The sequence below is a fragment of the Lampetra planeri genome, chromosome 1 (assembly GCF_965212315.1).
Source record: "Lampetra planeri chromosome 1, kcLamPlan1.2.h2, whole genome shotgun sequence".
NCBI classification, from domain to species: domain Eukaryota; kingdom Metazoa; phylum Chordata; class Hyperoartia; order Petromyzontiformes; family Petromyzontidae; genus Lampetra; species Lampetra planeri.
The window spans coordinates 31360949-31380265 of NC_136107.1; the positions used below are offsets into that span (position 1 = coordinate 31360949).

Consider the following 19317-nt stretch of genomic DNA (forward strand, 5'->3'; position numbering starts at 1 on the left):
CTTCTAACATTTTTTTTTAAATGCATGTATTTACTAATTAAAGTGTAATTCCGAATTGAGATTTCAATAGGTGGGTTTGGAGAGGTAGTGAGGCTGGTAACCTCAAGTCATCTGCGCCATCACGGATCTGTGTAGTTTGCTCAAACCTCTAAACAAAACTTCCAACAGAGAATGGTGTGACGAGGCCTTCATCCAGCAGTGGACTGAACAAGGGCTGATGTAGGAAATATCTAAATGGGAAAGAGCTGCAAAGCTCGAGATGAATGTGAAGTGCATTCCTGAAAATGAAGTGGGGGGGGGAATGACAGTTCTCGAAGGTGCATTGGGATCAAAACATTAACTCCTTCAACCATATGTAGTCAATGTACCAAGTTCTAACTATAAAAAGTGGTCAAATTGTAAACATCTTAATTCCCTGAGCCCATCCTTTCGCCGAGCCCGTCGCACTTTCCTCGGCAGAGCCGCTAGTCCAGCGCGGGGCCTCGGCGCGGCCTAGGCGTCGTGGCGGCTAAGACGCATACAAATACAATCTCGTGTATCTCAAGTCGGTAAAGAACCTCTCCCGACGCAGCAGGCACTCGTGCGAGTGTGTTTCGCGTTAGTTCAGCGAAGTTATAAAGACGAATTGAACGTAAAAAAAGCGATTTCGGACAGCCCACGTGCGATGACGATTGTGTTGGACGAGTCCATTGTGAGGATTGTGGAAGCGAATAGACGGGGGGTGGGGGGGCACTTCTATTCCCGGTATAAAACTATAAAGTTAAACATCCGCGGCAAAGCATTTCATTCAATCGTAAAATGATAAATGTGTTAAATCGACCCAACACGTGTCGCGACCTGACACGCGAGTTTTATTAAATGGACTGTCCGTTCGCGACGTCGCGATTCGATTCCCGCTCGATTTGAGGTTTGGAGAGTCGCTTCACCGCGATTATCGATTATTGAACCCCTTGGCCTTTGATTAATCGCAGAATAAACTCTAATGAACGAAAACGTCTTTGTTGTTATACGGGCGTCGGTTGCTTCCGTGGCCGTCTGTTCCGCTTGCAATTTAAGGAATCGATTGTAACGTACGATTAGGGGTCCGAATCGTCGCATCGGCGACTGATGCAACTTCCAATGGAATCGGTCGCTTTAGATTTAATCGATCTAACCGCCGAATCGTCCCCGTTAATTGAACACAACAACAACACAATGAAACTTAATTGAACAGTGAAAGATTGGAGAGAGGTGGGTTCTGGAAGCGCCGTCGGATTTCTGTGTCCCCTCCCGAAGCGCCTCTGATCACCGCTGCGGCTGTGAAGACGGCGAGGGAGGAGGAGGAATGGGGGGGGGGGCAATGCAGGAGGCTCCATGTTGGGAACAAGCGACACGCGGGCGATGGAGGGAGAGATGGGGGGGGGCAGCTAAACAAACACAATTCCTACCGTAAACTTCAGTAAAAACGATACAAAAATTGTCAACCACATTTTGTGTTCCATCGTCACCGACGACAGGCGCTGTTCGTCGCATTGAGCGGCGGTGACGTTTGTGCCAGGCTAGGTGCGCTTAGAGGTGGTCACGTCCATGCTGATGGGTCAATGGATAGCCCCCCGAGTGGTTACGGGTTTATGCTGATTACGTCAAATAAATTTACGACACTTGTATGTATTAAAAATAATCACCCCGTTATCATTTAAGCGTCTGTAACGTCACCACCAACGTTTGTGCCATGCAAGGTACGAGGTCACTGGACGGATCCAGATCGTTACCGGTTCATCAGCCATGATCAATGTTCTGTTGGATTAGCTCCCCCAATCCGGTTCCACCACTCAAAACTACAGCACTATGCAAAAAAAGCGACCACCGCGTGCGCCAGGCCGGATCCACTGACCACGTGAAAGTGGTTGGCAAGCAGGTCACTGGGCAGACCCCATGTGGCTACTGTTTTTTTGGGTCGTCAATCGGCATCATCAGCAACACCTATGGTCAATCTACTGCTGGATGAAGGCCTCCTCCAGCCGGGACCACTGACTAATCAAAATAAACAAAGCGAACTACAACAACACTGCACTTTTATGAAATACAGAAACCCACGTGGCTCCCACACTACCACTATCTACAACCCCGAACCTGTGTCTCCCATCACAACCACCGGCTACTCCAGGTCTCTCACTACTACCACTACCTCCAAACCCACGTTGTCTCCCATTACCACCACCACTACAGTACTTCCATCACCAAACCCACGTGTCTCCCATCACTACCAACATCTCCACGTCTCCCATTACCACTACCTCTATCAACAAACTCACGTCTCCCATCACTACCACCACCACCACCACTCCCATCACCAAAACGCACGTCTCTCCCATCACGACCAACATCTCCACGTCTCCCATCACTACCACCACCACCACTACCCCCATCACCAAATCCACGTGTCTCCATCCCTACCACCAACATCTCCACGTCTCCCACCACCAAACCCACGTGTCTCCATCACTACCACCAACATCTCCACGTCTCCCATTACTACCACCACCACTACCCCCATCACCAAACCCACGTCTTTCCCATGACTACCAACATCTATACGTCTCCCATTACTACCACCACCACTACCCCCATCACCAAACCCACGTGTCTCCATCACGATCCCTTCCTCAGCAGTAGTTGGGCAGGAGAGGCCGTCACGTGACCGGGCCGGCTGGTGGCGAGATTGTATTTTGTAGCGCGGATGGGTGTCGCCGCGCCGTCAGCGCCGCACCGAGCCCCCCGTGCCTATCCGCGCTACCAAATGCAGCGCGTGAGAGGCGCGAGCTAAAAAAAAACATGGCGGCGATTTTTTTGTTCGCGGGGCGAGATGGACGCCTATAGGGCGCGCGGCTTCGTCTCGCTCCTCATTTGAAGGCCGTTTCCTTTTGTTTCGCGTCGTGCCATCGCGACTACGACAGTCGTCCTTCGTTTTCGGGTCGTTTTTTCCAAGAGAGCAATGAGGGGCAGGCGAGGCAGACCGCCCAAAGCCATCGTGCTAGGCCAAGGCGAAGCCTCGGGGTTGCCTGGAGGCCCTGCGGGAAAACTGCGCGGCGGCCGGGCCCGCGCCGGCGGCGTGGCCGCGGTCATCGCTCACGGGCCGCTCGGGCCCGCGATGCCGGCGTCCCGAGCCGGCGTTGGCTCCGCGGCGTCCGGGCGCAGGGGAGGAGGCCGTGCGGCGGCACTGCGCTCGAAGAAGCTCATGTCCAAGGTAATCGCGGGACGCGACAGCAGCGAAGACGACGAAGAAGAAGAGGAGGAGGAGGAAGAGGAGGAGGAGGACAGCTACATGGATGATGATTCCGACTACAACCGCGGCGCCAGCGAGGAGGATGAGGTGGACGCGCTCGAAGAGGATGACGAGGACGACCTGAGCTTCTGCACGGAGAAGAGCAGCGACAGCGGAGCCCCCGGTGAGGCGTTGCGGCTGTGTGGATGACATTGATGAGGTGGACGAGGTGACACACGAGAGACGTGTCTCTTCAGGCCCGCGGGGCGGTGTGACGTCGGGAGTGATGCGGAGCGAGGCTGAGCCTCTAGAGGTGCAAGTGTTCGGGCTATTTTCATCCCCGCGGCTCTCCACCGTGAGGATAGGCCAGGCCTAAAGCCTAAACTTAGGTCTGGACCTAACCCCCCCGGTCCAATCGGAGACTTGGCCCTCGATTCAACCTTTGTGCCGCAATGAACTTCGCTCTGCGTGCAAACTCCGTCAAACCCCGTTAACTTTAGTCCTGTGGCTTTGTCTGCCACTCGCTCTACACATGGCCCTAACAATTAACTCCGATCTAGCCCAAAATCTAGGTTTAAACAAGACTTAAACTTGTCATCCTCGGTCAATCCACTGTTTGACGAGAGCCTCTCCACGCCGTGTCGGTGATGGGTGTTTGACGGTGCCTCCTAACACGCTGGGCAGTGCAGGGTCGTCGATTCGTCACGGAAACCTCAACTTAATCCAAGTTTCACCGAAAGAATTAGCTCTGGCGTTACATGCTCTATATATATGTTTGTAAACATTGCTCAAAGCAAAATGTTGCATTCCTATTGCATTATCCTCATCCCCTAAGCCTAAATTCCGTATCGTCATAAACTTGGGTTTAACTCTAGAATTAGTTATCTTTTAAGTCCGGGGGTTAAAACTACCACAGGCATGGACAAAACCAATTATATTCATGTAAATCTAGCCTCAGGCCTTAGCATAGCCATGCACCCAGGTGCAGTTTTAGAATCAGCAATAGACACGATCATGGCTTACAATAACCCATCACTAGTTATAACTTAGGTTCCATGTTATTTCTACAACAACAAACGTATATGTGCTTGCTCTCTTTGACGATAATTGGTCATTAATTAATTAGTATTATTTAAATAAAAAAATACTTGCAGACTCTTTGCCCATCAGTCTGAGACTTGTAAACCAACGAATTTTCCAAAAAAACTGTGGTCCATAAGGTCCAAGGGCTGCGGGACTAGATTTCATTTTTATGCAGAGAAACGGACTTTTGTCCGTTTACAGATTATCGCTTATGTTATTTCCTGCGTGGCTTACTCTAGGTCTCACCATATCGCTAAACATACACCTGTCACTAAACCTAATCTCAGACTTACACTCTATCAATAACCCTGGGTCCATCCCAAACTTAACCAGTTATAACTCTGACCTTAACCCTGGTCCTAAGCCTACATTGTCCACAGCCTTAACATAAGCTATAACCATAGCATTACCAAATGAGGAATATACCGTAATCCTTATCCTTTTTACCTTCGTCTTGGCCATTACTTAGACATTAACCCTGACCCTATGCTACAGAAGACACGACATTGATCTTTAATTATTATTTAAACATGTTTCTCCCATCCCAGAGACTCCTGCACGTCATCGTCATTTGTGATGATGAAAACCATTAACATAATTTCTAGTCCTCTCCTGTTCATCGCTGCGTCGTGAATATGAACACATACAATTTTATGATTGGGGTTTTTATACACTGATAGAATATTTGAGTTTTGCATGATACTTTGAGACCTCATGTCTGTGGGTGCCTCTAAAAACTATATATATAACATTGTAAACTCACCCTCTTTTTGACTCGTCCCTATAAAGGCAGAACACACTGTGCAAGGGTTGCTACTTATGGGACTCGGTGATGCTGCTCTGACTGTTTGCCGGGATAGGTGATCGGCCATTTATTTCCCCACCTGGGGCTGCAACTGGGACCCTTAGGGCCCTTGTTGCTGTGGCCGCCTGTACTTGGCCTCGTTGGCCCTGGGCCATGCAGTGTCATTGCTGCCCCCCCCCCCGTCTCATGTGTCCCTATCCTCACCCCCTTCCCTATTTCATCTTCCATATGCAATATCTCGCCTACGTAAAGCGGATGTATTTAGAAGAGACGGCGAGTGGGCTTTGTGTCATGTGGAAGGAGCTGCACTGAACCGGGTTCAGATTGAGCCTGAAGGTGTTTGATCCTCTATTTCAATCTGTTGCCTCTTGCTTCACAACAAGGCCGTAGCCGAATCAAGTGGCCATTGTAGCATCCGTAATTTTCTGTTGCTGAGCTTGATTCGTTCATGTGAAGAGCTGGCTGTGCATTGCAATGTATATGAAGGAGGGTGGTCGTTGTCACAGTTTTTCATTGCCTATTTAGAGGGGGCCCGCTGATGTGTACACATTTACATTCCTCCACATGCGTGGCATCTGCTGCTCTTCAGGTGTTGCAGTGAATTACGATGTATTTTGTTTAAAGGTAACACGTCACAATGAGCTGTTGCTATGAATATGTATCACTTCTTGGCATTGTAATTTTTGACTGCTATTACAGGTGGCTAACATAGCCTTATGGTCCACTCACTGCTGAGCCAACTTGCACAAAGTCCCACAGCCACCCATTGATAAAAAAATGTCTTTTCACATCGATGCTCAGGTATGTTTTCTTGCCAAAAAAGTAATACATCACATTATGCAGGGTGGCAGGGAGGCACAGTGATAACACTTGTGCCTCACAGCAAGACGATTCAGGGTTTGAACCCTGTCTCGGGAGCCTCTCTTTGTGGAGTTTGTAGCTTCTCCCTCCGTTCTGCATAGATTTCTTCTGGTGTCTTCCTATAGCTAAAACGTACAATCTAACAGCCATTGGCCAAACATCCCAATGTTGAAATATTACCTGCAATTGACTAATTTTGGATTACACAAAGAAACACTGCCCCCAATTGCGAAACATTGGTAGGTCCCTCCTGAAAACGTCTTGAGACTCGGTGAGCCTTTTTTGGATAAATAAGTGTAATGATAATAGTAGTAGTAGTAAAGCAAAGATGCTTGAGTTGGAGCAATCAAGTATCTTTAAACGATGTTGTAGTTTTACTTTTAAATGGCTTTGAGTCACGGTTCGACTGCATGTATTGATCGTGACCTAAGTTGCTGAGGATTTGGGAGATGGATGTTGCATGCATTTTGGCAGGAGGTTACGTGATGCCTTTTTTTACCCATACAAAAAGCTCACAGTTTAAGTTATAACCAATAGAAACTGGTCAACTTGTTTACATAAGCCGATTTGCGTGGTCTGTCCCACTGTATTATTGTCTATATGTTTCAATGCGTGAAATTTGGTTTTTAATTAACAAAGTAAATAAACAGCATGACTTCATGCAGTGAATAATGGAAAAAATCCTATGCTCTGATGATTATCTTTTCAGTTATCAGGAACGTGAGGTCAAGCTGCTGCATGGTTGCTTGTTGACGTGTTTGACTTGCAGTGAAGTTTTGTGTTTTCTGTAAGCCACGTGTCTGAAATTGGCCAGTTGTTTCGGCAGACCAATTTTATGTCCCGTGCTACATTAAATTTCAGCTAGATAAATGGAAGGCACAGAGGTATTGCTGTTTACATTTCTCCATATTTGTTATCGTGAGCATTGATGTAAGAGACGTCTAAGTAAGAAAAAGTTACTGTAGAATGGCTCCGATTTTAAAAGTTGGAATAGGCCTGCGAAGTATTCTTTGGGTCTTTCGCTAAAGTCATGTAGATAGGTTCAAAGAGCTGCAGTCAGGAAAGCTTTAAGTCAAGATTTAGGCCTGCGAAGGTGAAACCTTAAAAAAAAATGTGAGGAATGATGTGCACCTTTATTGTTTGCTGTTTGTTGCACGTGCGGTGAATGGTGAATGTGCGCATCATCACCCACGATGTGTTGAAATCACAGCGATATTATGGAAAATAATTAAAGCTCATGTCAAGTTGAAGAATAATCACGAGTGTTCATCTGAGGTTCTAATTTGCCACGTGACATTGATGGACCTATTTCAATCAAAATGTGTGCTTTCAAAGCGGGCTATTAATGTTTTTACTTCCACCTTTCATAAATTAGCCACATTCCTCTTTGCTAAGTGTAAAGGTAAACGTGCGAAGGTGCATCCTGACAATCGCACTGCTGGCAGAAGGACTTTTTCTAGAAGGAGTTCCAGACAGCCTCTCGAGGATATTTTGGCTATTTCTTCCATGCTGGTTAGATGTTTTGTTAGTGGTGGGTCGTAACCATACTTTACCCCACCACTTGCAACCTTCCTGTTGACGTACTGTGTTCAAATTTATCCTGCTTGGTGGATGGATTGTAGGGGATTTAAGAAAAGGTTTGTGAATTACGGTGGACTGCATTTGTGTTTGCACAGTGCTGCAGACTGCATATATATAAAATATATATATGATCAAGCAATGTTTAAGTTGCCAGGTTTTCCCTGTTTTTAGATACATTTGTTAGCTTATGTGGCCGGGAATCTTTTTTTGACGTTACTTTGCTGATGAGGAGGCTATCACCTGTACTGTGGCTTAACAGTTTGCAGATTGGTTAGAGATACAAGCAATTTGTTGCGCGGCTTTGCTATTTTCAACAGCAAGACTCCATAAAAATAACACTTGCTTGCAGAATACCTGGTCATATTTTGTCAGATGGACAGGCATTGGGACAATTTGGAAGATCAAAAACTCATTATGTTGCACATTAGTGGGATCAGCCCATCAGCCCCTGTGGCCACGACTCGGACTTATCTGCGAGTCTGTGGCCCCACAAGCAGAGCCAATTGATGGTGGTGTGCTGCTGATTGTCACAGCTTCGGAGCCACAGGGGTGCACTTAATAGGAATCAGCATCAGTGCATAAAAAAGTGCACTGGCAGAGAGATAAGCTGTTCGAGCCAATTTAAACTCAATAATTTTCATTAGTTCTTACTTTCATGCTTTGGTTTCTTTTAAAACATTAACTAATATCAATCACTTGTTTTAAAAGAAAATGTTTCAAATCGTTTTTCACTCGCATTGCATGCAACAAAAAAACATCCGGTAGGTGGTATCAAATTAAAATGTGTCTTTACAGAGTAACATTAATAACAGATTCGTGTAATTTGTGACTTCATAATTTTTCATGGGAGGCAATAAGGTAGCTCTCCTTTATGTACATAAAGCACAACACAGTCTCTCTTGCATCAGAGTTCTTTGGCACTGGACTGTCAAGACCTTGCATTGGCAAAGCAAATACACATCCACCGAGCCCAAGGGTTACTTGGGCAAACCATGCCCAGTGATTTGCAACTATATTTCAAACATTCATTTAAAATACATTATTTGTACTTTACATTGTGTTCACTCAATGTAAGAGCCGCAGTGTCAACATTTTGGCCATGAGTGGTGGCACACGCTTATTTCCCCGAACTTTGGATGCATGTTTTGAGGAATGTGCAGGGCAGAAAGTGCCTGTTGATGGCAGTACAGTTGGTAGGCAACTGCATTTTTCCCACCCATCAAAATATTCAATGCATTGGCCGGCCATCCTAAGCAGGACTTTGCAGTTGTATGGTAGTTATTTATTATTATTTTAATGGCGACTACTTTGTAGTCGGGACAAAACATGGCTTTTTTAGGCATGAAATGAATGAATTTTCTAGCAATTTCATGAATTAATACTGCTTGGGGTTGCAATTGTATTAATAAGAATCAGTTTTTCTTTTGTGTAATTTTTTTGACGTATTTGCATTGTTTCTTGTTTAGTCTCTCACGAACACAAACCTGTTCACTGCAATAGCCTAAATATAACATTTCATATCACACTCATCAGCCTTAATCAATCCACTGCTTTATGAAGGCCTCCCCAAGTCACCACGATACTTCAAACTCCAACGAATCAACAATTCACTCAGTACCTGCATACCAGCCGTTCTGATCACTCTATCTCCATGGTCGGTGTTATTTTTGGCGCTGCAAGCCCACTTATATTTCCTTAACTTTAAATTGGCTTTTCTTATTTTTTATTAAATGAGATTGTACCACTCATTATGGACTCCGATGCGCACAATTTGTTGAATGTGTCACGCGCGTAAGAATCGATTTTAATCGACACCCCTAGCTTGTTTCATATTAAAGAAATATCCCCGCACATGTATGTGTTGTCAGTGCCCAATCGTCTGCTCCACATACTGCAACCTCATAGTCTAATGGTTAGCCCACTGGACATGCCTTTCAGAAGGAGCCAGTTCGATTGATCTCCTGGCATGGCAGTTGACCCAATGGGCAAATTCTAAAATTGCCCTGTCCACTTAGTAGTTTAAATGGAAACACCACAGTTATTTGACTGTTAGGTAGAGTCTGGTGGGGTAAAGTATGGCTACTCCTACCTCTTGCAAGATGTCTGGTGAGGAGCTCTATAAAGCCCCTTCTAGTTGAAACCCTTTCACCCACACAGGCATGAGTGAGAATTTGCAAGGTTGCATTTTATATGATTTTTACATTAATATTGTGTTTGATATTGAGCCTCTACTCATGTGTGTCTACCGTTGCCAGGTCGCAAGCGTCCATTCCGCGCACCACGGCCCCCGAGCCCACCATGCGAGGAGAAGGACGTGCCTCCGCTCACGCTGCCGCGCTCCTCCGAGGACCTGCTGGTACCCTCCGAGCATATCATGGAGGCACTGGGCGTGTACGAGGTCCTGCGGCGGTTCCGCAACCCATTGCGCCTCTCACCCTTCCGCTTCGAGGACTTTTGCGCCGCCGTCGCTGCCCAGGAGCAGTGTGCGCTGCTCACGGAGACGCACCTGGCGCTGCTAAGAGCCGTCCTCAAGGTAAGTGGCGTGGTGGCTTTAGCGAGATGCAAGAGGAGTGATGGGCACATGATCAATCCACTGCTGGATGAAGGTCTCCCAAAGCCGTTGCCATCTCTCACGGTCCTGTGATATAGGAATCAACTGAGCATCTGCACACAAGCTGATTGCATTGCTCAACTTGTCACATTATTTTTACCAATTTACATCCATTAAAATTCAGTGATTTTGTGCTGCAGGCATCTTATGATTTCTCAGCACATTGCACTTTTAGAGAGCACTGGTTATTATCATCTTGCCTTGCGTATGGTATTTTTTCCAGGAATAATCAGGCACATGCAGCATGTAACAACTCATTTTTATTTCAAACGTTTCCAAACTGAAAAAAAATGCACCATGCTGAATGAGGAGGAACTGAGTTCTGGGAAATCCTCGTGTAACACCTGTCTTTCACGTTGATATTTTGCAGATGATGGGGCAAGTATAGGCCGTTTGTCGTACAAAGAAAAAATGGTTTGAGCTGACAAAAAGCTGTGATCCTCTCCTCAAGTTTTCCCCCAAAGCGACAGAAGAGGGATCTCATGATTAATAGAATAAACATCTATCTTTATGCTCAAAATTCACGAGTCTCGGAAGTGTAAATGCAATCCGTAATTTCCCATCGTTTCCCATGTTTGACAGATGAGCAATTTTAGAAGAAGACAAACTACAAGACAACTTGCTTTTGCAGATGCATCCTTAATTGGCAGCTTTAAAAAAAGTTCAATTATTGTCATAATTGTCACTGTACCACTCTCATTACTATTCTGCATTGGTGGTATAGTAAGATGTTTGGGAGTAATGTAGCATTGACATCAATTGAGTCCTGTAATGGCATGCCTGACTTTTTTTTATCATGAACAAAGTTCCAAACTGTTATACAGCCTTGGTACGTGTCTGTAAGATTAGAACTGGTTGTTTTTTGGCTTGTGTCCTTCCTTTCATAAGGAGGAGTGGCAGATAAAATCAGCATTGTGCTTCCATAGGATCCAAATGAAAGAACCGCTGTGCTTTAGAGTGACCAACTGTTGATTGATTGTGCCCTACTTCTATCAAAGTCCTTTTCCCCCCCTCCCATATATATTCCAATTGTGCTACCAGTGTCGCATAACGACACAACGTTACCATTTGGAACTGTCACAGCGAGCAGTAGACCACTAGGTTTGAAAGAACGGTCCAAGAGATGATGTCATTATCATAGGCCTAGCTACATTAGGGGCATGCTTGTTATATTCCTGACAAATCGTTTTTCTTTAATTTTAATGAAATAAAAATGTTTAATTCTCAGGATTGAAATCAGTCCGATTTATGTAGTGCATTTTTCTAAAAGTTTATATTCATTTTGTGTAGTTATTTATAACTGGGTTTAGATGTTCAACTGGCAAATTTAAAACCCATTTTGATCCCAGGTAGCTCATCAGATTCAAACACAGGATGTCATTAGTATCAGCTCAGTGCTCTGAGATACTTGCAGCAGAATCCTAATGAAAGAGCCTCTTGATATCAGAAGGAATGTTCAATCAATGGAACCTGCCATGCACAAGAGAGTTCCTTTAAGATAATTGTCATTTGCTCCACAGTGAATGTTAAATATCCCATCACATTATTTAAACAAGTAATCCTTGTGTGAAAGTATCATCATCTACATTTTCCATGTTTGATAAATTGCTGTCAAATCCACATTGCAACATCGCCATGTACTGGCAGACTAATATCCACTTGCTGGCCCGTGTTGCGTTGACCTCATACCTCAAAGGGACAGCTGGCACTGGGGGTTGCCAGCTGCAAGTCTCTTTGAGATTGTGCTGCATTATAGGCATGGTTAAACATACTAAGTCTTGATGATGACAGCATCTTTACCAGTGCGGTTCTGCTCCATTGCCTGTGTTGCCAGGAGGAAGACTCAACGGGCACCTCGTTTGGCCCGGCTGATCTGAAGGATTCCATCAACTCGACGCTGTACCTTCTGGACGCGATGACGTGGCCCGAGGTGACGCGCTCGTACTGCGAGAGTGACCCCAAGGAGCTGGGCGCCCCGCTGAATACCCTCGACCTGGAGGACTTCCCCTACGGCCCCCTCATACCAGGTGCCCACTCGGCCAAGCCATGGCCGTACAGGAATGTCGGCTGTGACAAGTGGCTCTAGTTTGATGAGGCTGCAAAGTCCATGTCAGGTTTTCCATTCTCAGGGCGTGAGTAATGGGAATAAATTAATGATGGAAATGTGAAGGCAATGTGTAATGATTCACCAGTGAAAGGTATCTACCAGGTGCAATGTGCCTGTTTATTTTGTTAATATTGTTATTTTTGTTCTTTAATACATTTTTGCCTGCACCTCTGATATGTTCTCTTCTGTTGTTGCCTGTTCCTCGATTTGGATCACTTTCATGTTCTTATTCTGTGCTGCTGCACCACAAATCTCCATTGAAAACTAGCTTGGTCGCTGGCGAAGTGGAACTTTCCGAGTAATATCTTGACTTAAAGCTTTTGTGACTGCAGGAATTCATATTCTTTGGGTCTTTCGGTGATGTAAATAGATTAAAAAATAAAATGTGATATTTTTATTCATTTGAACCTATTTACGTGACTTTACCGAAAGACCCAAATAATATTTTCGTCATACATAAATATTAATTAATTTATTTTAAACCACTTCTGAGAATCTGTATGATAGGCACGTAAAGCTTTGCATCCTCACTACAGCGATTCAACGATTTGAGTTTGTTTGCAGAATTGAATATTTTTCTTTGTATTGTGGTGATTGTTGAGCCTTGAGTGCCTGCAAGGTTTAAGTAAACCAATATCATACAACTTATACAAACAAGAATAACTAAGCATCTCCGATTCCAGAATTACATTTCTGGTTGACTAGTAGTTGTGGTGGTCCGTTAGTCTTAGTGGTTGTCCTGGTGGTCTTGGTGGTAACCATGGTGCTTTGACAGGTAATCCTGATGGTCCTGGTCTTCCCAGTGATAGTTCTGGTAGTCTAATTTGTAGTTATGTTAGTTCGGTAATCAAAGTGGTATTCCAGGAGTTCTCAGTAGTAACTAATAGTAGTCCTGGTGGTAGTCCCAGCAGTCAATCCAGATACCAGCCAATTGGTATTCTGGAATGTATCGGTGCCATTGCAAAACGTATTACGTAAGGCATTGGCCATACTTTTAATGGCAATGCTACTAGGCCAGCAAGGTTCCGCGGGTCATGTCTTTTTACCTGAAAGCCATGCCGGAAGCAACGCATGCACACCCTCCCCCCCTCATGGTTCCATGATTCTTCTGATCCCACAATCCCGCTAGAAATGATTGGATTCCAGGCCAAGAACTGTGAGAGTTGCTCCACTTTAATCTGATTGTCCCGTGTGTGTGTGCATATCCGCGTAGGGTGTCGCAGGTGCTCGTGTTCATGTTGCGCGAGCGTCTGTCCGCGTGTGATCTGTATCTGCCGTGTCTTTCCTACCCACAGGAAAGCTGCGCGTGCTTCGCTTCCTCACGGACCAGTTTGTGACATCGACGCCGGCGCGTGAAGAGCTCGTGTCCGAGGGCACGATCCAGTACGACGACCACTGCCGCGCGTGCCACCGCCTTGGCGACCTGCTCTGCTGCGAGACGTGCCCAGCCGTCTATCACCTGGAGTGCGTCCGCCCGCCGCTCGCCGAGGTGCCCGAGGACGAGTGGCAGTGCGAGGTGTGCACCGCGCACCGCGTGCCCGGCGTCACGGGTTGCGTGCCCGAGGCCGAGGGCGCCGTGCCGTACGTGCGGCACGAGCCGCTGGGCTACGACCGCCACCGCCGCAAATACTGGTTCCTCGCTCGCCGCATCATTGTGTGAGTCAAGACCCACCTGCGCCGCACCCCCTGGTTGCACAATGTGCCTATTTATTCTTACCATTGTGTTTTGTTGCCCACACTGTCATTTTTGCCCAATTTTATCCCGGTTGTCGTGTTGGTGTCATGACTTGAAGATTAAGTAACCCTATGTTTTTGAGAATTGCCCACAGAATTGGGTTTAACAGAACTACGTCTGAGATCTCTTCAAGTGACCTCAGGTCATCACTTTGCCACATGCTTCATGTGTGAGATTAATGTTTTTCGGATGGCAGTAAAGCTTATTCTCAGACCTGGAATATAGAAAAAAGAATTGTAGAATAAAATCTAGTGTGGTGGCTATTTGGAGCATTCATTATTGACTGGGCTAAGACCATCCACTCACCATACTTTAGAACCTGTTTTAATCACAGTCGACTATCTGGATTAGAACCCAGGATCTTGGCGATGCCAACTCAGGAATCTGACCTCTGAGCCACCCAGTCACCTCGTCTCCTGCACGATTATTATTCAAGGTAGATGCGGCCTGATGGACAAATAGCTGTTGCATGAATGATATCGGTGTGTGGTTTGCAAAAGAAAAAACAGGTGTTTAGGAATGTTGTGCTGTGAATGTCAAGTGCTCTTTGTGTTTTTTGTAATAATCAGCATAACAAAGAAACCCCTGCTGCCTAGCTCTGACAAATAACGAAACTGCTGCACACATGATTTCAAGAATAATGTCACCTCATTTCTTTTCTACATACCTACCTTGGCTGTATCCCAGGCTGTCAGATACATTTGAAGCTCGGTAATGAGAAAATGTACTTTATATTTATAATCAAATACTGTAGCGATTCCACTGTGGCATTTAATTTCATCACTAGTGCACCTTATTTATTCAGGAAAGCCTCACTGAACCTCAAGACACTTATTTCAGGAGGGTTTTTTTACGATGGAATGTTTATCCAATTCCATTAATGAGTGTTTGGCATCTTAACGGAAACTAGGGTACCCAGACTGGGTTTAACGCTCAAAAATCTACACTAATAGATTGAATAATCTGTTGCTCTCCTGCCATCTGGCTAAAACCAATGCAGAGACTTCAGTTGAGTGCTATAAAGGCATATGACTGATTTTGGAAGTCTTTTCTCATTAAGAAAGCTTCAATCTCTTCTGGATATGGTTAACACAGACTAAAGGTATGTATCTGCAAAATACGAGCTGTTTGTATTTTAGGTTGCATCATCCTTGAAATCATATTATTTTTTTGAGTCGGACAGCAGATGTTTTTTGTTGTACTGATTATTTTCAAAAACACAGCGGACCACTTAGCTTTCACTGCAAAGCATTCTGAATGCATGTTTTTCAAGCAGTCCATGTGTACAAGAACCACAGACTCAGACATTAAAGAAAGCCATTTCTAGGATGCATCTCAGAGTGACCTCTGGGGAGCAATTATCGCAGCTCAGGCAATGAAAGTGCCATGTATTCAAAGGCTGGGAGTCATTATGCTTCATGCATTTTAGCTGTAATTACCCTAGTTTTGAAAATGCTTTTATTCATCAAGGTTAGCACTGCTCATCAGTGACATATACAAAAGTTGCAGCCTTTTTGTTTGTAAGCTCCCAGCTGATTTGACATTTTCTTTTTTTTTACTTATTTTAGCTTTGTATCTGCCTTGTTACTTGATTTTATGAGCTGATTATCAAATTTAATATTTGCATTTAACCATTGAGCATTTTACTTACTTTATCCTTTTCATTGAATTGAAGCTGTTGTGGGCTGACGCTCTATAAATGTTACGGTTTCGGTTGAAGATAAGTTTAAACTGATATGCATTAAGGTATACGAAGGTCATGGTTTTTAAGCTTAAGTCAGCCGAGCGACAGACATACAATGCACATGTGACAAACGTGATGGCAAAATACTCTCACAAAGCAAGGATACTCTCATAACAGTCCACTGTTCGATTCGGGCCTCCCCATGCCGTTCCAGTCATGGGGGTTGTTTGACCATACTTCACCCCCTGGTGGTGAGTGCGGGTTGTGGAAGGCAGGTGAAGAGGGGTGGATGTGGGGGACAGGTGGTGGGGAAAGCACCACTTCTGATATCACCATTGGTGTTCGCCAAGGCTCGGAATTTCATATAGTTCACCAGGTTCATAGCGAAGCACTGTGCCACTGCTCCACCATATTTGCATTATGTAGTGATCATTAAGGTTGCCTTTGTGGTGCCATATTATTGCTTGGGTTCGGAAGTTTTCTGAAGACCATTATAAAAGTGTCATTTGCAGAAAGTGGAAAATGTCCTGGACTGAATTATCCTGGACTAAATGAAAAAAACCAGCACATAGTAATAATGTGCTAACTTACTAAATGTAAATATTAGAATGTAATGTGATGAATCATCCTACTTGTCATTTGATGAAATGTCACGATTTGATCTCACAGTTAGATTCAAGAATGTATTTTATTTAACATTATGGTGAATGCAGCACCTCTAGTTGCTGCATAGGTGATATGACCCAATTTTATTACATATGAAACAACAATAAAAACATTTGATGCATAGTAGCATGCATCTTTGTAACACTAGCAATTATCTTATAAAATGTGTGTATGAGCAGTGTGTCTTGTTAATTGACATTGCTGCTTTCGTGGCATGTCACAGTGGTTTATAAGTTCAAACATCACAGGCCATTATTAAAGTGCATCTTCTGAAAAATGTGATATCTTAGGATCACTGCACAAAATCACTCAAAGAGTAATTGTACTAATATGTCATGCTCTGCTCCTGAAACAGTTTGAGGACTTGGCAAAGCTTCTAAGAGTAAACCAAAGATAATGTACAGAAAATATGATTTTCGTTTTATTACATTTGTATCATTCTCACTATCAGCATGATGTGAATACAAAGTAGCCAATGAAAACTTGCCAGAGGCAGTGGAATCCCTTGTTTTAGAGAATAGTATGGAAGGGGATTTCATAGAACTGCTTGTAAAATACCTTTCCGTGTATTTTTTTATGCACACTTTCCCAAACGCCAATTTCGTAAATCTTAGAGAAATAAGTTTTGGTGTATAATTGTTGCAGCTATTGGGTGAGCCCATCATCTAATTACATTGGAGAACCTAGTTTAATCACGTTTGTGAAACAGATTTGAGCCCCAGACAGAGCTCAGCGTTGCTGGCTTAGTGCTCTAACCCCTAAGCCACCTGGCCACCTCAATGCGTGATTTTTGATTGAATTTGTATAAACCTCGTCAGTGTCTGCCGTCATCTTTGACTGACGACGGGTTTGATGGCGGCTTTTTGTCATATTTCGCGTCCGGCAGGGAGGAGGAGGAGAACGTGGACGGCTCGAGCAAGCCGGTGTGGTACTACAGCAGCCGCGCGCAGCTTGCCGAGCTGCTCGAGAGCCTGGACTCGGAGCGCTGGGAGTCCGAGCTGTGCCGTGCTCTCGAGGAGTCCCGAGAAGAGATCCACCGCCACATGGACGTCACGTCGGAGCTCACCGAGAAGGCACGAGGCATCGCCCGCTCCTTCCTCTCCAGCGTGAACGGTGCGTGACGGCGGCGGTGCACGCCCGAAGTCTCATCCTGATGCCATTCATTTTGCGCTTGTGTCGTTTTCATGTATTTATCGGATGAGTTGTGCGATGTGGTCAGAGAGTATGGGTCGTATTTGTAATCTAATTGTAATCTAATTTTTGATTTATAGAGTGCCCTTACTCCAGGCGCTTGACATAAGGTGGAGTGTATGTATGCACCAATTACTTTCCCAATTTGGTGAAATGCTATTATTTGGAGTTGAGATGTGGATTCAAGAAGCGTTACCTTTTCTCATTTTCATCACACTGTGTTTATTGTGTCTGTTTACATTTTTTTTCTCTCATTTTGTTCAGTTTTGTTCATTCTGTTTACCCGGAGACCTGTGTTTGATTCCTGCCCATTGGTAACATCAGTGGCGAGTGAGATCTGAACTGGTCTTGGGTCCACACCCCCCACCACCCCTACTGCCACCAGCCCGCATTGACCAGCATGGTGAAAAATGGTCTTGCAACCCCCTTGACTGACTTGGCATGAGAAGGCCTTTATTCAGCTTTTTCTTGACACGTAGTAAAATATTCTTTTGTCTAAAATAAATTGCAATTAAATTGCATATTTTTTGCTTAAATTGAAAATAATTCTCACACATTCTATGCATATACCTTGTGTATAAAGTGATTACATTAAATTTGATGCAATTTTACATGCCTTTATAGTAAGTTAACATCTTGGCTGACTGCTGACTTAGCTCTTTATTCCTCCAGTATTAATAAAATGTGTATTCCTTTGAGGGAAGTGAAAAGTGGTTTTCCTCTGCAGGTGCTGGCTTATCACATAGGAGCACTGGCAGAGCCAGTGGGGAAGGGGGGGGCACGTGTCCCTCAATGATTCGATCGAAATTCCTAATTTCCATTGGATCATTGGGGTTCATTAGTAATAAATTGGCATTTTGCGACCCTCATTGCCACTGTGTAGCATATTATTATGTGCCAGCGACTCTATGAGATGGTAGGACAATAGTCTTGAGTCCATAATTGGCAATAAGTAAGTGACTCGCAGAATTGTGCGCAGTTGCGTATACAGTACACGACTTCCCTGAAGGCATTCACCTTCAGCGAGCGCGATGCCGATCACACACGGTTCGAATTCTACCCTCGATCGATGGCTGCGTCATCGCCGCACACACGTTGAATAAAAATCAAGGGACAAGTCCTTACTTACTAACAATTCCTATCATTTTTCATTGCTGGAGGCGTTGCCCCCCCTACCTGAAAATCCTGGCTCCACCATTGCTTAGGAGGGAAAAATTTCTTATTTTGTCTCATGTTTATGACAGAAATTATAATGTCCGTGATATTCTATTTCATTTTCAGTTCTAATAAAGCATCAAATCCTTTCTTGTGACACTAACAGTGCACCCCACTCATAATCACAAGGTCAAGTGGTTCAGTCTTTTAAGGGTTGACTTGGGTTTTCATCATCATTATCATCATCCATCTGTCATCAAATAAATGTATCTTTTGCCAAAAGTCATTATCATTATCCTGTAGAGAACACTGCTTCCTGCCATAGTAATGTGGAATTTCAAACACTCGCCTTGCATTTTACAGAGGAGATCTTGGAGAGGCAGAAGGTGAAGCGAGAGGTCGAGATGGAAGAGCTGAAACGCAAGATGGCCGAGGAGTCGGAGCGAGCGCGCAAGGAGGCAGAGGAGAAGGGGGAGGAGATCTGCAATGGTGAGCCAGAGAGTCCAGTTTGTTTTAAAAAAATTGTTATTTTAAGCCAAGAGTTTCATCACGACAGAATTATATTTACAACCATTAACCACACCTCTGATTAGC

General features: G+C 44.6%; 1 protein-coding gene across 9 annotated transcripts in view; it reads left to right on the plus strand.

The window, feature by feature from the left end:
• Positions 1-2770: 2770 nt before the first annotated feature.
• Positions 2771-19317, plus strand: part of BPTF (bromodomain PHD finger transcription factor) — a 60099-nt gene continuing 43552 nt past the window's right edge. For 8 of the 9 annotated variants that reach the window (XM_078598662.1, XM_078598679.1, XM_078598705.1 and 5 more), the window contains exons 1-6: positions 2771-3428; positions 9830-10107; positions 12020-12212; positions 13588-13948; positions 17264-17490; positions 19087-19212. In XM_078598662.1, coding sequence (XP_078454788.1) covers positions 2975-3428; positions 9830-10107; positions 12020-12212; positions 13588-13948; positions 17264-17490; positions 19087-19212 — 1639 coding nt within the window. In that variant the 5' untranslated portion in view covers positions 2771-2974. Of the gene's footprint in view, positions 3429-9829; positions 10108-12019; positions 12213-13587; positions 13949-17263; positions 17491-17888; positions 17972-19086; positions 19213-19317 lie in introns of those variants that run through there. The other variant, XM_078598732.1, reaches the window with a different exon arrangement.